Genomic DNA, 17,263 nt, shown 5'->3' with positions numbered 1-17,263 from the left:
TTGAGAAACCATGTAGTTTATTAGGCTACAGATGAAATAAGTTATGAACTTCACAGAGTGCTGAAAGTGCATGTGATGAGCTTGATGCTCCTTTCCAATACATTTTGAGGTTCTTATTCTGGTGACATGATGATCGATGCTTGGTTGCCATTTGACAAATAAAATAATAATCTCATCATTCGGGTAACGTTTATTCAACCAGTGGGAGGCTTGTAAATGCCCCCAGGAAAGTCGAAAGAGGAACTCTTCATTGAGACAATGATAAACAGCAATCCTTGGGAGAGTTGTGGTGGATATTATAAAATAAGGATCTGCTGGAGTCCAAGTCAAACCAAGATTCTTTATTTCTGAGCTCAGAGAGAATAACAGAGATACACAGCGCAGTGTAGACAGTCTGAATTCCTGAAGCATTGGGTGATGAGCACATATCTTTATAGTTTCCTGTTCCTGGGAGGGACTTTATTCATACAAGGACACAGGTGCAAATTGGTTTGCAACACAGGATGATACTCCCAAGAACAGGAGATTATAATAGGACAGTTTCACAAGGTTAGTCACATACTCAGTTATGTGGACACACAAACAATTAACATTTTCCATTACAGAGTCTGAACATTTTCATTTCATTAAATCATCAGTGGGCCAACAATGCAAATGTCAACAATGGAACAAATGCATCACATCCAAATATCACTTGATTATCTGTTGTGCTGGAGGAATGACACACCCAGATAAACACACACAAAGAGTTTAAAAAAAGGACCGTTTAAAAGAAGGAACCTGATCTTCTTTATATTCAAACTGACAGACTCCATATTCAATTCATGTTTTCTGATAAAAACATACAAATATATGTTTGAGTATACCCTGTACCATTTAATTTCATCTGGTAAAGACAGGTAAACACATTGTCAGTCAACAATATAAGACAACGGGAGCACTGTGTATGTTCTCTGATGAATTTTAAGTCAATGAGATGTGAAATATCAATATACAAGTAATTATTCTCTTCTGTGTGGATTATCTCATGACATTTAAGTGACTGTGATGAGTAATATGTTTTCCCACAGTCTGGGCTTTTGTAAGCATTCTCCGCCCTGTGTGAGGTCTCATCTGTTCCTTCAGGCTTCCTAAATGGGCAAACGCTTTGCACCCTGGGAGCAGTGATAAGGCTTCTCCCCTGTGTGTATTCTCTCATGGTGTTTCAGATGACAAGGCCGTTTGAAACTCTTTCCACAATGGGAGCAGTGGTAAGGCTCCTCCCCTGTGTGTATTCTCTCATGCCGTTTCAGATGACAAGGACGCTTGAAACTCTTTAAACATTGGGAGCAGTGGTAAGGCTTCTCCCCTGTGTGTATACTCTCATGCCGTTTCAGATGACAAGGTCGTTTGAAACTCTTTCCACACTTGGAGCAGTAGTACGGCTTCTCTCCTGTGTGTATTCTCTCATGTCGATTCAGCTGCCCTGACTGGTTGAAACACTTTCCACACTGGGAGCAGTGGTAAGGCTTCTCCCCTGTGTGTATTCTCTCATGTTGTTTCAAGTTCCCTAAATCGTTAAAATTCTTTCCACATTGGGAGCAGTGGTAAGGCTTCTCCCCTGTGTGTATTTTCTCATGTTGTTTCAGGTCCCATAACCGGTTACAACCCTTTCTACAGTGGGAGCACTGGTGTCGTCTTGCTGGTTTGGACGTCCCTGGCTCTGGATCCTCTGTGTCTGGTCTTTCTCCTGCCAAAGACAGTGTTATTTTTAAATAGAGACCAGAATGAAACCACATGATAAAACAACCTTGCTACGAGGGTAAATCCTAAATCAGATCTCTCAATAACCTGAGGCCGGTTTTAACAATCTTAGTGTGATTTTAAAACCAATGTAGAGCTTCCTGGTAATTACTGCAATGTTTACATTACTTAACAGCAATCCTTGGGAGAGTTGTGGTGGATGTTATAAAATAAGGATCTGCTGGAGTCCAAGTCAAACCAAGATTCTTTATTTCTGAGCTCAGAGAGAATAACAGTTACACAGCGCAGTGTAGACAGTCTGAATTCCTGAAGCATTGGGTGATGAGCACATATCTTTATAGTTTCCTGTTCCTGGGAGGGACTTTATTCATACAAGGACACAGGTGCAAATTGGTTTGCAACACAGGATGATACTCCCAAGAACAGGAGATTATAATAGGACAGTTTCACAAGGTTAGTCACATACTCAGTTATGTGGACACACAAACAATTAACATTTTCCATTACAGAGTCTGAACATTTTCATTTCATTAAATCATCAGTGGGCCAACAATGCAAATGTCAACAATGGAACAAATGCATCACATCCAGATATCACTTGTTAATTAATCTGTGGTGCTGGAGGAATGACACCCAGATAAACACACACAGAGTTTAAAAAAGGACAATTTAAACACATGGAACCTGATCTATCCTACATTGAAACTGACAACTCCATATTCAATTCATGTTTTCTAATAAAAACATACAAATATATGTTTGAGTATACTTGGTACAATTATTAATTTAATTTCATATGGTATAAACAAGTAAACCCATTCTCAGTCAACAATATAAGACAATGGGAGCACTGTGTATGTTCTCTGATGAATTTTAAGTCAATGTGATGTGAAATATCAATTTACACACTAGGATAAGTAAATATTTTCTCCTGTGTGGATTCTCACATGACGTTTAAGTGACTGTGATGAGCAATATGTTTTCCCACAGTCTGAGCACTTGTAAGATTTCTCCCCTGTGTGCAGTCTCACATGTTCTTTCAGATTTCCTAAATGGGTAAAACGCTTTGCACACTGGGAGCAATTGAAAGGCTTCTCCCCTGTATGTGTTCGCTCATGAGCTTTCAGATTTCTTAAGTGGCTAAAACTCTTTCCACACTGGGAGCAATGGAAAAGCTTCTCACCTGTGTGTGTTCGCTCATGAGCTTTCAGGATTCCTGACTGGCTAAAACTCTCACCACACTGGGCACAATGGTATGGCTTCTCCCCCGTGTGTATTCGCTCATGAGTTTTGAGGGTGTCTAACCGCATAAAACTCTTTCCACACTGGGAGCAATGGAAAGGCTTCTCCCCTGTGTGTATTCGCTCATGAGCTTTCAGCTTTCCTGGCTGGCTAAACCTCTTTCCACACTGGGAGCAATGGTGTGGCTTTGCTCCCGTGTGTATCCGCTGATGTCTTTTCATGTTAACTAACTGGCTAAAACTCTTTCCACAATGGGTGCAATGGAAAGGCTTCTCCCCTGTGTGTATTCGCTCATGAGCTTTCAGGCTTCCTAAGTGGCTAAATCCCTTTCCACACTGGATGCAGTGGTAAGGCTTCTCTCCTGTGTGCAGTCTCATGTGTTCATTCAGGTTTCCTAAGTGGCTAAATCTCTTTACACACTGGGAGCATTTGTAAGGCTTCTCACCTGTGTGGATTCGCTCATGCACTTTCAGGTGTCCTAATTCGCTAAAACTATTTCCACACTGGGCGCAATGGTATGGCTTCTCCCCTGTGTGTATTCGCTCATGAGATTGCAGGTTCCCTAACAAGCTAAAACGCTTTCCACACTGGGCGCAATGGAAAGGCTTCTCCCCTGTATGTATTCTCTCGTGTCTTTTCAGATTTCCTAAAAGGTTAAAACTCGTTCCACACAGGGTGCAATGGAAAGGCTTCGCTTCGGTGTGTATCCTCTCATGTCTTTTCAGGCTTCCTAACTTGGTAAACCTAGTTCCACAATGGTAGCAGTGGTAAGGCTTCTCCCCTGAGTGTATTCGCTCATGAGCTTTCAGGCTTCCTAACTTGGTAAAACTCTTTCCAATCTGGGAGCAGAGGTGTCGTCTTGCTGGTTTGGATGTCTCTTGTTCCCCCGAGTTTGGTTTTTCTCCTGCCAAAGACAGTGTTTATTTAAAGAGAGCCCTGAATGAAACCTCCACATGATAAAACCGCCTTGCAATGAGGTTAAATCCAAATCAGATCCCTCAAACATTTCATAATTTAAAACAATCTTGGTGTGATTTTAAAGCAGATTATGTTGTAGAGCTTCCTAGTAATTTGTTTAGTTTACATTACTTATTCATTCTGTTTTAGAAGTCAGAACACAAAAACCTGGACAGTTCTAGGACACTGAAGACACAGAAGTCGCTGGATTCCAATCAGCAGGTGGTTCTAAATATATAACCTTCATAGCTGTATGATACAGAATGTGACCTACACACTTCCTTAAACATATAATAACTAAAGAAGTAATTTTGTGTGGAAGTCCAAAACGTGTTTTACATTGGAGACAGACACAAACCACATCAGTAACATCTCCCCGTTGTCTCAAGGGTTCGACACATTGCTGTTCAAAAATCTTTAACATTTTGACTAATCACTAATGTCATGATATTTCGGGTAAAGTAAAAATAATGAAATATTTGGGGCAGATTAAAATATATATTATTATAAACAACTTTTTTGTAAATTGCTAGTTTACAGTCTTGTCTCCTCGCTGCAACTCCTGTAATATCTCGGGAGAGGCGAACGTCAAGAGCCAACCCGGAAGCCAGCCACACCAACGTGTTGGAGGAAACACTGTACACCTGGCGACCGTAACAGCGTGCATGTGCCCAGCCGCCACAGGAGTCGCTAGAGCGTGATGGGACAAGGACACCCCAACTGGGCAAACCCTCCCCCAACCAGGACGACGCTGGTTGTTGGCCAATTGTGCATCACCTCATGGCTCTCCCGGTCATGGCCGGCTGCGAAACAGGTCGTACATTTTGGAGAAATGTCCTCTGGTCTGATGAAACAAAAGTAGAACCGTTTGGCCATAATGACCATCGTTGCGTTTGGAGGAAAAAAGGGGGGGGCTTGCAAGCCGAACAACACCATCCCAACTGTGAAGCGCGGGGGGTGGCAGCATCATGTTGTGGGGGTGCTTCGCTGCAGGAGGGACTGGTGAACTTCACAAAATAGATGGCATCATGAGGCAGGACAATTATGTGGATATATTGAAGCAACATCTCAAGACATCAATCAGGATGTTAAAGCTTGGTGGCAAACGGATCTTCCAAAATGGACGACGACCCCAAACATACTTCCAAAGGTGTGGCAAAATGGCTTAAGGACAACAAATTCAAGGTATTGGAGTGGCCATCACAAAGCCCTGACCTCAATCCTATAGAACATTTGTGGGCAGAACTGAAAAAGTGTGTGCGAGCAAGGAGGCCTACAAACCTGTCTCTGTTACACCCGCTCTTGTAGGAGGAATGGGCCAAAATTCACTCAACTTATTGTGGGAAGCTTGTGGAAGGCTACCTGAAACATGTGACCCAAGAAAAACTATTTAAAGGCAATGCTACCAAATACTAATTGAGTGCATGTAAACTTCTGACCCACTGGGAATGTGACTATTATTCTGACATTTCACATTCTTAAAATAAAGTGGTGATTGTTACGTTCCCCAGTTTCTGGTTTGTGGTTTGTTATGTGTGTTTCAGGACGGCTTCCTGAAATCCCCTAAGCAGCTGGTTGGTCGACTCCATGGCTAATTGGAACTGACCCCGCCCCCTTGTCAAGATGCAGCTGTCTCCAATTACCCATTCCTTCAGAAGCTATATGAAAGCCATTGTTCTGTTTGGAAGAGAGATCATTGAAGAAAGATGATTGCTGAGAGCTCATTGAAGAAAGATTATTGCTGAGAGCTCATTGAAGAAAGATTATTGCTGAGAGCTCATTTAAGAAAGATGATTGCTGAGAGATCATTGAAGAAAGATGATTGCTGAGAGAGGAGGCTGATGGTTATAGCATATGTTGGTTGTTTCTCAGGCAGTTGGTATGTATTATGTTAGTTGTAGATGGGAGCAACTAGGTAGGTTCTGTGTGAGTTTGTTGCTCAGTCATAGCCTATTTGATGTCCTGTGTTTCTGTGTGTTTGTGAAGTGTTTAATTTGTTCCCAGGGGGGAAGGGGAAGGCACCTAGGGAGTGCTTAGGCAAGAGGCCCGCGGGCATCCATACACCCGTAGTATATTTACTGTCTAGGCACACTAGGTAAGACCTGGGTGGACCCCCCCTGTATTTTGGTTAGGGCACTAGGTGGTGCTAAATTAGGTAAGTAGTGGTTAGGCAGGTAAGATTGGCTAAATTGTATGTCAACTTCTGACCTCCACTGTATATAGTACCAGTCAAAAGTTTGGACACACCTCCTCATTCAAGGGTTTTTCTTTTTTGCTATTTTCCACATTGTAGAATAATGGTGAAGACATCAAAACTACGAAGTAACACATACAGAATCATGTAGAAACCAAAAAAGTGTTAAACAAATCAAAGTATATTTTATATTTGAGATTATTCAAAGTAGCCCCCCTTTGCCTTGATGACAGCTTTGCACGCTCTTGGCATTCTCTCAACCAGCTTCACCTGAAATGCTTTTTTCCAAACGTCTTGAAGGAGTTCCCACATATGCTGAGCACTTATTGGTTGCTTTCCTTCACTCTGCGGTCCAACTCATCCCAAACCATCTCAAATGGGTTGAGGTTGGGTGATTGTGGAGGCCAAGACATCTGATGCAGCATTCAATCACTCTCGTTGGTCAAATTGCCCTTACACAGCCTGGAGGTGTGTTTTGGGTCATTGTCCCATTGAAAAACAAATGATAGTCCCACTAAGCCAAAACCAGACGGGGTGGTGTATCGCTGTGGTAGCCAACCTGATTAAGTGTGCAATGAATTCTAAAAAAATCATTGACAGTGTCATCAGCAAAGCACCCCCACACCATCACACCCCCTCCTCCATGCTTCACGGTGGGAACCACACATGCAGAGATCATTCTACTCTGCGTCTCACAAAGACGTGGCGGATTGAACCCAATCTCAAATTTGGATTCATCAGACCAAAGGACAGATTTACACAGGTCTAAGGTTTATTGCTCGTGTTTCTTGGCCCAAGCAAGTCTCTTCTTATTATTGGTGTCCTTTAGTAGTAGTTTCTTTGCAGCAATTCGACCACGAAGGCCTGATTCACGCAGTCTCCTCTGAACAGATGTTGTTGAGAATGTGTCTGTTACTTGAACTCTGAAGCTTTTATTTGGGCTGCAATTTCTGAGGCTGGTAACTCTAACAAAATGATCCTTTGCAGCAGAGGTAACTCTGGGTCTTTCTTTCCTGTGGAGGTCCTCATGAGAGCCAGTTTCATCATAGCAGAGGTAACTCTGGGTCTTCCTTTCCTGTGGAGGTCCTCATGAGAGCCAGTTTCATCATAGCAGAGGTAACTCTGGGTCTTCCTTTCCTGTGGAGGTCCTCATGAGAGCCAGTTTCATCATAGCAGAGGTAACTCTGGGTCTTCCTTTCCTGTGGAGGTCCTCATGAGAGCCAGTTTCCTCATAGCAGAGGTAACTCTGGGTCTTCCTTTCCTGTGGAGGTCCTCATGAGAGCCAGTTTCATCATAGCAGAGGTAACTCTGGGTCTTCCTTTCCTGTGGAGGTCCTCATGAGAGCCAGTTTCATCATAGCAGAGGTAACTCTGGGTCTTCCTTTCCTGTGGAGGTCCTCATGAGAGCCAGTTTCATCATAGCAGAGGTAACTCTGGGTCTTCCTTTCCTGTGGAGGTCCTCATGAGAGCCAGTTTCCTCATAGCAGAGGTAACTCTGGGTCTTCCTTTCCTGTGGAGGTCCTCATGAGAGCCAGTTTCATCATAGCAGAGGTAACTCTGGGTCTTCCTTTCCTGTGGAGGTCCTCATGAGAGCCAGTTTCATCATAGCGCCTGATTGTTTTTGCGACTGTACTTGTACTTGTTCTTGCCATAATATGGACTTGGTCTTCTATACACCACCCTACCTTGTCACAACACAACTGATTGGCTCAAACGCATTAAGAAGGAAAGAAATTACACAAATTACCAAGGCACATCTGTTAATTAATTGAAATGCATTCCAGGTGACTTCCTCATGAAGCTGGTTGAGAGAAGGCCAAGAGTGTGCAAGGCAAAGGGTGGCTACTTTGAATAATTTGTTTAACACTTTTGGTTACTGTATGATTCCATAAGTGTTATTTCATAGTTTTGATGTCTTCACTACTATTCTACAATTTATAAAATAGTAAAAACGAAGAAAAACCCTTGAATGAGTAGTTGTGTCCTAACTGTTGACTGGTACTGTATATATGTGGGGCAGCGTTCATATATGGTTGATTCCGTGGGAAAGTCAACCTGAACATGTGTAACGGAGGTGAGAACGTGCCATAAACTCACTCCACAGCTTGAAACGTCACAGATGGAGCTGTCCAACTGGTACCTTTTGTATCGCTCCATCGGTTCATTGTCAAGGAGAGCGGTCACATGTGATGAGAAGCAGAGGATCACTAGTTTGAGTCCATTATGGGGACAGAGGAGGAAGCTAAACTGTAAGCAGCACACTGATGTCAGAAACATGAACAATAGAGTCATTTCCAAATGAAACAATGTTCTTTAAAGGTCTATATAGTATATATATATTAAACCCTGTTCTGTTAAGGTCTATATAGTATATATATTAAACCATGTTCTTTAAGGTCTATATAGTATATATATATATATATATATATTAAACCATGTTCTTTAAAGGTCTATATAGTATATATATATTAAACCATGTTCTGTTAAGGTCTATATAGTATATATATATTAAACCATGTTCTTTAAGGTCTATATAGTATATATATTAAACCATGTTCTGTTAAGGTCTATATAGTATATATATATTAAACCATGTTCTGTTAAGGTCTATATAGTATATATATATGAAACAATGTTCTTTAAGGTCTATATAGTATATATATATTAAACCATGTTCTTTCAGGTCTATATAGTATATATATATTAAACCATGTTCTGTTAAGGTCTATATAGTATATGTATGTTGGAGTTCATTTGACCTGTTAGACTAGGAAATGTAATACATTTTGTCCATTAGAGACGGAGGCCAAGTCTCACAAGAAAAGCTTTTCATTCAGTCATATTTCATAACCCTAACCCTGACCATAACCCTAACCATAACCCTAACCCTAACCCTAACCATAACCCTAACCATAACCATAACCCTAACCATAACCCTAACCATAACCCTAACCATAACCCTAACCCTAACCATAACCCTAACCCCTAACCCCTAACCCCTAACCATAACCCTAACCCTAACCCCTAACCCTAACCCCTAACCATAACCCTAACCATAACCATAACCATAACCATACCCCTAACCATAACCCTAACCCCTAACCATAACCCTAACCCCTAACCATAACCCTAACCCTAACCATAACCCCTAACCATAACCCTAACCCCTAACCATAACCCTAACCCTAACCATAACCCCTAACCATAACCCTAACCATAACCCTAACCCTAACCATAACCCCTAACCCCTAACCATAACCCTATTTCATGGCTTTTAAAGAGCTTGTTTTACGGCGCTTGTTTTATTGCCATTTTTTAACAAGTTCTGTAGATCAGATGTTAATGAAGCAATACAGACCACATTGAGGGGTCTTGAGTTTTGTTTGCCTGTTCTACAGTCTGGTAAAGATACGGGGGTTGACTGGGACAGGCAATGTAACATCCATCATGATTATAAGGAAATGGGACAGGCAATGTAACACCCATCATGATTTTAAGGAAATGGGACAGGCAATGTAACACCCATCATGATTTTAAGGAAATGGGACAGGCAATGTAACACCCATCATGATTTTAAGGAAATGGGACAGGCAATGTAACATCCATCATGATTTTAAGGAAATGGGACAGGCAATGTAACACCCATCATGATTTTAAGGAAATGGGACAGGCAATGTAACATCCATCATGATTTTAAGGAAATGGGACAGGCAATGTAACATCCATCATGCTTTTAAGGAAATGGGACAGGCAATGTAACACCCATCATGATTTTAAGGAAATGGGACAGGCAATGTAACATCCATCATGATTTTAAGGAAATGGGACAGGCAATGTAACACCCATCATGATTTTAAGGAAATGGGACAGGAAATGTAACACCCATCATGATTTTAAGGAAATGGGACAGGCAATGTAACATCCATCATGATTTTAAGGAAATGGGACAGGCAATGTAACATCCATCATGCTTATAAGGAAATGGGACAGGCAATGTAACATCCATCATGATTATAAGGAAATGGGACAGGCAATGTAACATCCATCATGATTATAAGGAAATGGGACAGGCAATGTAACATCCATCATGATTATAAGGAAATGGGACAGGCAATGTAACATCCATCATGATTATAAGGAAATGGGACAGGCAATGTAACATCCATCATGATTATAAGGAAATGGGACAGGCAATGTAACATCCATCATGATTATAAGGAAATGGGACAGGCAATGTAACATCCATCATGTTTTAAAGGAAAGGGGACAGGCAATGTAACACCCATCATGATTTTAAGGAAATGGGACAGGCAATGTAACATCCATCATGATTATAAGGAAATGGGACAGGCAATGTAACACCCATCATGTTTTTAAGGAAATGGGACAGGCAATGTAACACCCATCATGATTTTAAGGAAATGGGACAGGCAATGTAACATCCATCATGATTTTAAGGAAATGGGACAGGCAATGTAACATCCATCATGATTTTAAGTAAATGGGACAGGCAATGTAACATCCATCATGATTTTAAGGAAATGGGACAGGCAATGTAAAATCCATCATGATTTTAAGGAAATGGGACAGGCAATGTAACATCCATCATGATTTTAAGGAAATGGGACAGGCAATGTAACACCCATCATGTTTTAAAGGAAATGGGACAGGCAATGTAACATCCATCATGTTTTTAAGGAAATGGGACAGGCAATGTAACACCCATCATGATTATAAGGAAATATTTTTGCAGTCTATCTTCATGTCAACTGATGGGTTTTGACCTATAAACTTCAAACATCCTTGATGATGTCACGGCGGGAGAGAGAGAAGGTGCCGGATGTGCAAATACTGTCAGAACATGTTGTTGACATCAGGGAGAGAGAGAGAGAAGGTACCGGACATGTAAATACTGTCAGAACATGTTGTTGACATCAGGGAGAGAGAGAGAGAGAGAGAAGGTGCCGGACGTTTAAATACTGTCAGAACATGTTGTTGACATCAGGGAGAGAGAGAGAAGGTGCCGTACATGTAAATACTGTCAGAACATGTTGTTGACATCAGGGAGAGAGAGAGAGAGAGAGAAGGTGCCGGACGTGTAAATACTGTCAGAACATGTTGTTGACATCAGGGAGAGAGAGAGAGAGAAGGTGCCGTACATGTAAATACTGTCAGAACATGTTGTTGACATCAGGGAGAGAGAGAGAGAGAAGGTGCCGGACATGTAAATACTGTCAGAACATGTTATTGACATCAGGGAGAGAGAGAGAAGGTGCCGGACATGTAAATACTGTCAGAACATGTTATTGACATCAGGGCTCATATGGAAAGCAGGGGTGGGGTCACAGACTGGTACGAGTCAACAGGACAGCTCTGAGTTAGGGAGGATTAAGGAATTAGAGGATGAGGTCAGATGACGTGAGAAAGAACATGTTGTTGACATCAGGGATCATATGGAAAGGAGGGGTGGGGTCACAGACCGGTACGAGTCAACAGGACAGCTCTGAGTTAGGGAGGATTAAGGAATTCAAGGATGAGGTCAGATGACGTGAGAAAGAACATGTTGTTGACATCAGGGATCATATGGAAAGGAGGGGTGGGGTCACAGACCGGTACGAGTCAACAGGACAGCTCTGAGTTAGGGAGGATTAAGGAATTTGAGGATGAGGTCAGATGACATGAGAAAGAACATGTTATTGACATCAGGGATCATATGGAAAGGAGGGGTGGGGTCACAGACCGGTACGAGTCAACAGGACAGCTCTGCGTTAGGGAGGATGAAGGAATTTGAGGATGAGGTCAGATGAAGGGAGAAAGAACAGTCATCACTACAGTTCTGCCTAGCAACAGAGAGGTATTGGTCTGACCATATGTGAGGAGGAGACTCAGCCTTGGATGGGTTAAATACCAGCGCTGGTGTGAATAGGTTGCTTGTCTCATGCAGCTGTAAGACCCAATGGGTGATTTAAACTTGGTTTAAGCTTTACCAACCGTCCCTGAGTTTATTTACTCTGTTTGTTTATTTAAGAACCTAACACAACTAACAGAACTCTGTCTACTGTGGTGGAAATATACCTGGTAACAGATACCAGTCCATCTTCATGTCAACTAACAGAACTCTGCTGGTTGTCCTGGTAACATACTAGATGGCAGATCTATTTAATTTGTTCAAACTAAACTACAGCACTTACTTTGATGTGTCAAATCTGATCCTTTCTTCTCTTCTCCTCCTCTCACAGTTCCACTCAGCCCCGTTGTTTTCCTGCAGTCCACCAGCAGCACAGACAACCTCTTCATACCCAGCAGTAAGGTGCTACCGGGAGAGGCATGACACGGGGACTCCGGGAGGGAGGAAGGGCTAGCGTTGTCCTGGTAACCATAAAGAGGGGAGACAGACACATATCATTATGGATGCTGATGTCACTGTTGTCATGAAGTGCCTTTACAGAAACCCAGCCCTGACCCAGATAGAGCAAGCTGTATGCTAGACCAGACCAAGCTGTATGCTAGACCAGACCAAGCTGTATGCTAGACCAGACCAAGCTGTATGCTAGACCAGACCAAGCTGTATGCTAGACCAGACCAAGCTGTATGCTAGACCAGACCAAGCTGTATGCTAGACCAGATCAAGCTGTATGCTAGACCAGACCAAGCTGTATGCTAGACCAGACCAAGCTGTATGCTAGACCAGACCAAGCTGTACCATCTGGTGTTCTGATCTGGAGAGACTCTTCTCTGCCTCGTCAGCATCAGGATGTTGTTGAGGCTCCCCAGAGGATCCACCATAGTCATGTCTCTCTCCTGTGTGAACGAGAACATCAAACAGGTGGTAAACTTATGATCTACTATTACAATCACATAGAGTCTTACAAGAGGCATTGATATCTCTAAACAGGGCCTAAAATGCAAATGTTAAAGGGTTGTTCCACGAAATGGGTGCCTGTTGCATCCCTTTGATATTTAAGTAGACATTATGCACCAATATTGAATTTTAAAAGCCTGTTATACTAGATGAGGGGAACTTTAATCTAATTTAAAAGTCCCCAAAATATATGCACCAATGGCAGATTGACCCTTTAACAATTCCTACAGTACTGAACAACATATTCAAGTGTAGAACTTCAGTAGAATGCCACTTTAAAACCACACATTAGTTCAACAACTGCATAGTTTGTGCCCCTGTTTAAGACAGTACTCACTGGTGTTAATCTGATCTTCTGTCTCCTCCTCTTTCACTCCCAAAACTTCTTCCTCCTTCACCTTTATTGAGACAGCATCCTCTTCCTCTATAAAAGGTTCTTTCTCTTCTTTCACTGTAACAGCCTCCTCTGCTTCCTTTTTAATTCTAAAATGTTCTTTCTCTCCTTTCACTGTAATATCCACCTCTTCTTCTTCTTTCACGACAATGTTCATCTCTAGAGCTTCTTTCTTCGTACAGCAGACCTCATCTTCTTTAGCAGGGGAATAGTAGTTTAGTGAACTCATGGTCGGGGATGTTAGTTAACTAGCTAGTTAGCATTAGCGACTAGCCGAGTGCTAGGCTCAGTATCAATATTTAACTCGTTTGCAAATTGAAAAGGCAAATTAGATTAAAGTTAACCAGTTGATACGTCAGCTGACATGTGTTTTAAACACTGGGTTTGCCGAATGTACACAAACATGGTCTAAAACGTCAATCTGTAAGTTTTATATTGGCTAGCAAGCTACCGAGGTGGTTGAAAGAGTAGCCGTGTTGTTGTTCCTGAAGAAGCGTCCCGTCCAGTCCATTATACGTCACGCAAGAAGCATCACCTGAAAGATGCTCATCGCCATCTGCTGACTGGAGTGGGTAACGCAGTTTGGAAACAATAGTCACGACACTTTTTGTGTTGGAAAGAACGTCATAATAATTTAATAACAAGCTGATATATTTTCTCTTTCGTCTTACAACTAATACGTCCCTGTACACAGACGTAGAAGCTTAATATTGTAACGACCCTGGGTTTATAAGCGCGGAAATCGACCCTGCCGCACGAGCTTTTGCGGCACAGTCGATAGCGCGACGGTCCTCGGGCTCGAAGGTCGAGGGTTCAAGACCTGCTCCCCGCTGTTTCGTTACAATATGAATATGTGGACGATGAATAAATACTTATCTGAATAGGTAGTGTGTTAATGTGTGTTTTCAATCAGGATCTCAGGGATCACTGCCTCAAACGACCACCCCTCATCACTGTCAAACGCTCCCTAAAACACTTCTGCGAGCAGGCCTTTCTAATCGACCTGGCCCGGGTATCCTGGAAGGATATTGACCAAATCCCGTCAGTCGAGGGTGCCTGGTCGTTCTTTAAATAAGCGTGCACCTTTCAAAAACATGTAGAAATAAGAACAGATATAGCCCTTGGTTCACTTTTTCACTTCAGACCTGACTGCCCTCGACCCGCACAAAAACATCCTGTAGCATTGAATAGTCCCCGCGATATGCAACTTTTCAGGGAAGTTATGAACCAATACACGCAGTCAGTCAGGAAAGCAAAGGCTAGCTTTTTCAAATAGAAATTTGCATCCTGTAACTCCAGAAAGTTTTGGGACTCTGTATAATACTTATTAAAATAATACTACTTTTCCACCATCATTTGCAAATAAATTCATTCAAAATCCTACAATGTGATTTTCTGGATTTTCTTTGTCTCATTTTGTCTGACGTAGTTGAAGTGTACCTATGATGAAAATTACAGGCCTCTCTCGTCTTTTTAAGTGTGAAAACTTGCACAATCGGTGGCTGACTAAATACTTTTTTGCCCCACTGTATATGCCCCAGTCGGCTGGTCCTCGCTACATATTCGTCGCCAGACCCACTGGCTCCAGGTAATTTATAAGTCTATGCTAGGTAAAGCTCCGCCTTATCTCAGTTCACTGGTCACGATAACCACACCCACCCGTAGCACACGTTCCAGCAGGTGTATCTCACTGATCATCCCCAAAGCCAACACCTCGTTTGGCCGCCGTTCCTTCCAGTTCTCTGCTGCCTCTGACTGGAACGAATTGCAAACATCTCTGAAGTTGGAGACTTTTTTTTCCCTCACCAACTTTAAACATCAACTATCTGAGCAGCTAACCGATCACTGCAGCTGTACATAGTCCATCTGTAAATAGCCCACCCAATCTACCATACTGTTTTTTATTTGATTAACTTTTCTGCTCATTTGCACACCAGTATCTCTACTTGCACATCATCATCTGCTCATTTATCACACCAGTGTTAATCTGCTAAATTGTAACTATTCGCTCCTATGGCCTATTTATTGCCTACCTCCTCATGCCTTTTGCACACACTGTATATATACTTTCTTTTCTCTACTGTGTCATTGACTTGTTTGTGTCATTGGCTTGTTTATTGTTTACTCCATGTGTAACTCTGTGTTGTTGTCTGTGTCACACTGCTTTGCTTTATCTTGGCCAGGTCGCAGTTGCAAATGAGAACTTGTTCTCAACTAGCCTACCTGGTTAAATAAAGGTTGGGGGAAAAATGTGTTCTATATGCTCTGTGTGTTCTGTGTGTTATATGTGTTCTGTGTGTTCTGTGTGTTATATGTGTTCTGTGTGATATATGTGTTCTGTGTGTTCCGTGTGTTATATGTGTTCTTTGTGTTCTGTGTGTTATATGTGTTCTGTGTGTTATATGTTCTGTGTGTTATATGTGTTCTGTGTAACTGTGATGGAGAGAAATGTTTTGCTGTCTGAATACAGCTGTACAGACCCTTTGGGAAGAATTAAACTTGGTTAAAGCTTCTCTAGTGTCCGTGGGTTAATTACTCTGAAAAATAAGAACCTAACAATATTATCAGAGCGGTGTATTATGACATCAGATAAAACTACTCAGACATTCCAAATATCACTTGATTATCAGAGGGGTGTATTATGACATCATATAGAACTACTCAGACATTCCAAATCAGGCTTCATCCACATCATGAAGGTGGATATTGATCCAACCATTTCAAAAGTAATGAACGGGCTGATGGAAACAGGATATGCCTGAACACTTTTATAAATGCTGACAGACGATTTGTCAGTTTGTTTGACATGGTGGGATCATTTTGTGTCAGTAAACATTTATAAGCAAGACATGGAGGTGGAAACTCCTTTATGAGCAAATATTTATATAATAACCATCACATCTTTGTTAACTTGGAGTCACGTGATGATATGTTGTGTGGTCCTCCCACTACGACTTGGGAACCCATGCAGTTTATTAGGCTACAGATGAAATAAGTTATGAACTTCGCAGGGTGGTGAAAGTGCACGTGATGAGCTTGATGTTCCATTCCAATACATTTGATGGTCTTATTCTGGTGACATGATGACCGATGCTTGGCTGCCATTTGACAAATGAAATAATATCTCTCTTATCCATAATAATCACTGTAATCACCCGCACTGTATCTGTGAGCTGCTGGCTACATGCCAAGAGCACGTTTTCTATATAACGCAACAGTTTTTTAAAACCATCAGATGAAAATGCGATGGAAACCCATTTAACTTGTATTTCTTATTTATTCATGCAGAATGTCACAGCAAAGCTTAGCTTAGCTACTTGATAGAAACACTGACAAACTTTAACAGCAGGTGGAAACTTAGCTACTTGATAGAAACACTGACAAACTTTAACAGCAGGTGGAAACTTAGCTACTTGATAGAAACACTGACATACTTTAACAGCAGGTGGAAACTTAGCTACTAAAGGTGGATATTGATCCAACACCTGCCGCTTATTCAAACCAGCCCACTGGGCACAGACGTCAGTTCAACATCTAGTTTCTATTTACATTCAACACAAAATGTCACCTGTCGTTATATTTAGGTTCCCAGTTGGATGAAACACAAAATGTCACCTGTCGTTAGATTTAGAAAAATTAATAAAAATACCTGATGTTGATGGGTTTTTAATCCAATCAGTTGTCGAAACTGATCTGACATCATCACGTGGATTTGTTTTGTTGAAATGACGTGGAAACAATGTTTATTCAACCAGTGGGAGGCTTGTAAATGTAAATGCCCCCAGGAAAGTCGAAAGAGAAACTCTTCATTGAGACAATGATAAACAGCAATCTGTGGGAGAGTTGTGGTGGATATTATAAAATAAGGATCT

General features: G+C 41.7%; 1 protein-coding gene across 1 annotated transcript; it reads right to left on the bottom strand.

Annotated features, from left to right (window-relative positions):
- Positions 1 to 326: 326 nt before the first annotated feature.
- LOC139370126 (zinc finger protein 681-like) lies at positions 327 to 13,888 on the bottom strand. Its single transcript, XM_071109450.1, has 4 exons — positions 13,335 to 13,888; positions 12,839 to 12,936; positions 12,327 to 12,504; positions 327 to 1,729 (listed from the first exon to the last, which is right to left on the bottom strand). The coding sequence occupies exons 1-4, from the start codon at positions 13,618 to 13,620 to the stop codon at positions 1,131 to 1,133; spliced, it is 1,161 nt and encodes a 386-aa protein (XP_070965551.1). The 5' UTR covers positions 13,621 to 13,888; the 3' UTR covers positions 327 to 1,130.
- Between the last annotated feature and the right edge of the window lie 3,375 nt (positions 13,889 to 17,263).

The sequence above is a fragment of the Oncorhynchus clarkii genome, chromosome 17 (assembly GCF_045791955.1).
Source record: "Oncorhynchus clarkii lewisi isolate Uvic-CL-2024 chromosome 17, UVic_Ocla_1.0, whole genome shotgun sequence".
Taxonomy (NCBI): domain Eukaryota; kingdom Metazoa; phylum Chordata; class Actinopteri; order Salmoniformes; family Salmonidae; genus Oncorhynchus; species Oncorhynchus clarkii.
Note: the sequence above shows the minus strand (reverse complement) of the source record. Positions and strands in the feature narration are given on the sequence as shown.

Bases quoted from the DNA above. Each gene is read 5' to 3' on its own strand.
- LOC139370126 (XM_071109450.1), bottom strand. From the start codon at position 13,620: ATGAGTTCACTAAACTACTATTCCCCTGCTAAAGAAGATGAGGTCTGC. The intron at 12,937-13,334 runs GTGAGTACTGTC...TCGTTCACACAG, and splicing joins AGAAGATCAGATTAACACCA to GAGAGAGACATGACTATGGT. The intron at 12,505-12,838 runs GTACAGCTTGGT...TATGGTTACCAG, and splicing joins CCAGATCAGAACACCAGATG to GACAACGCTAGCCCTTCCTC.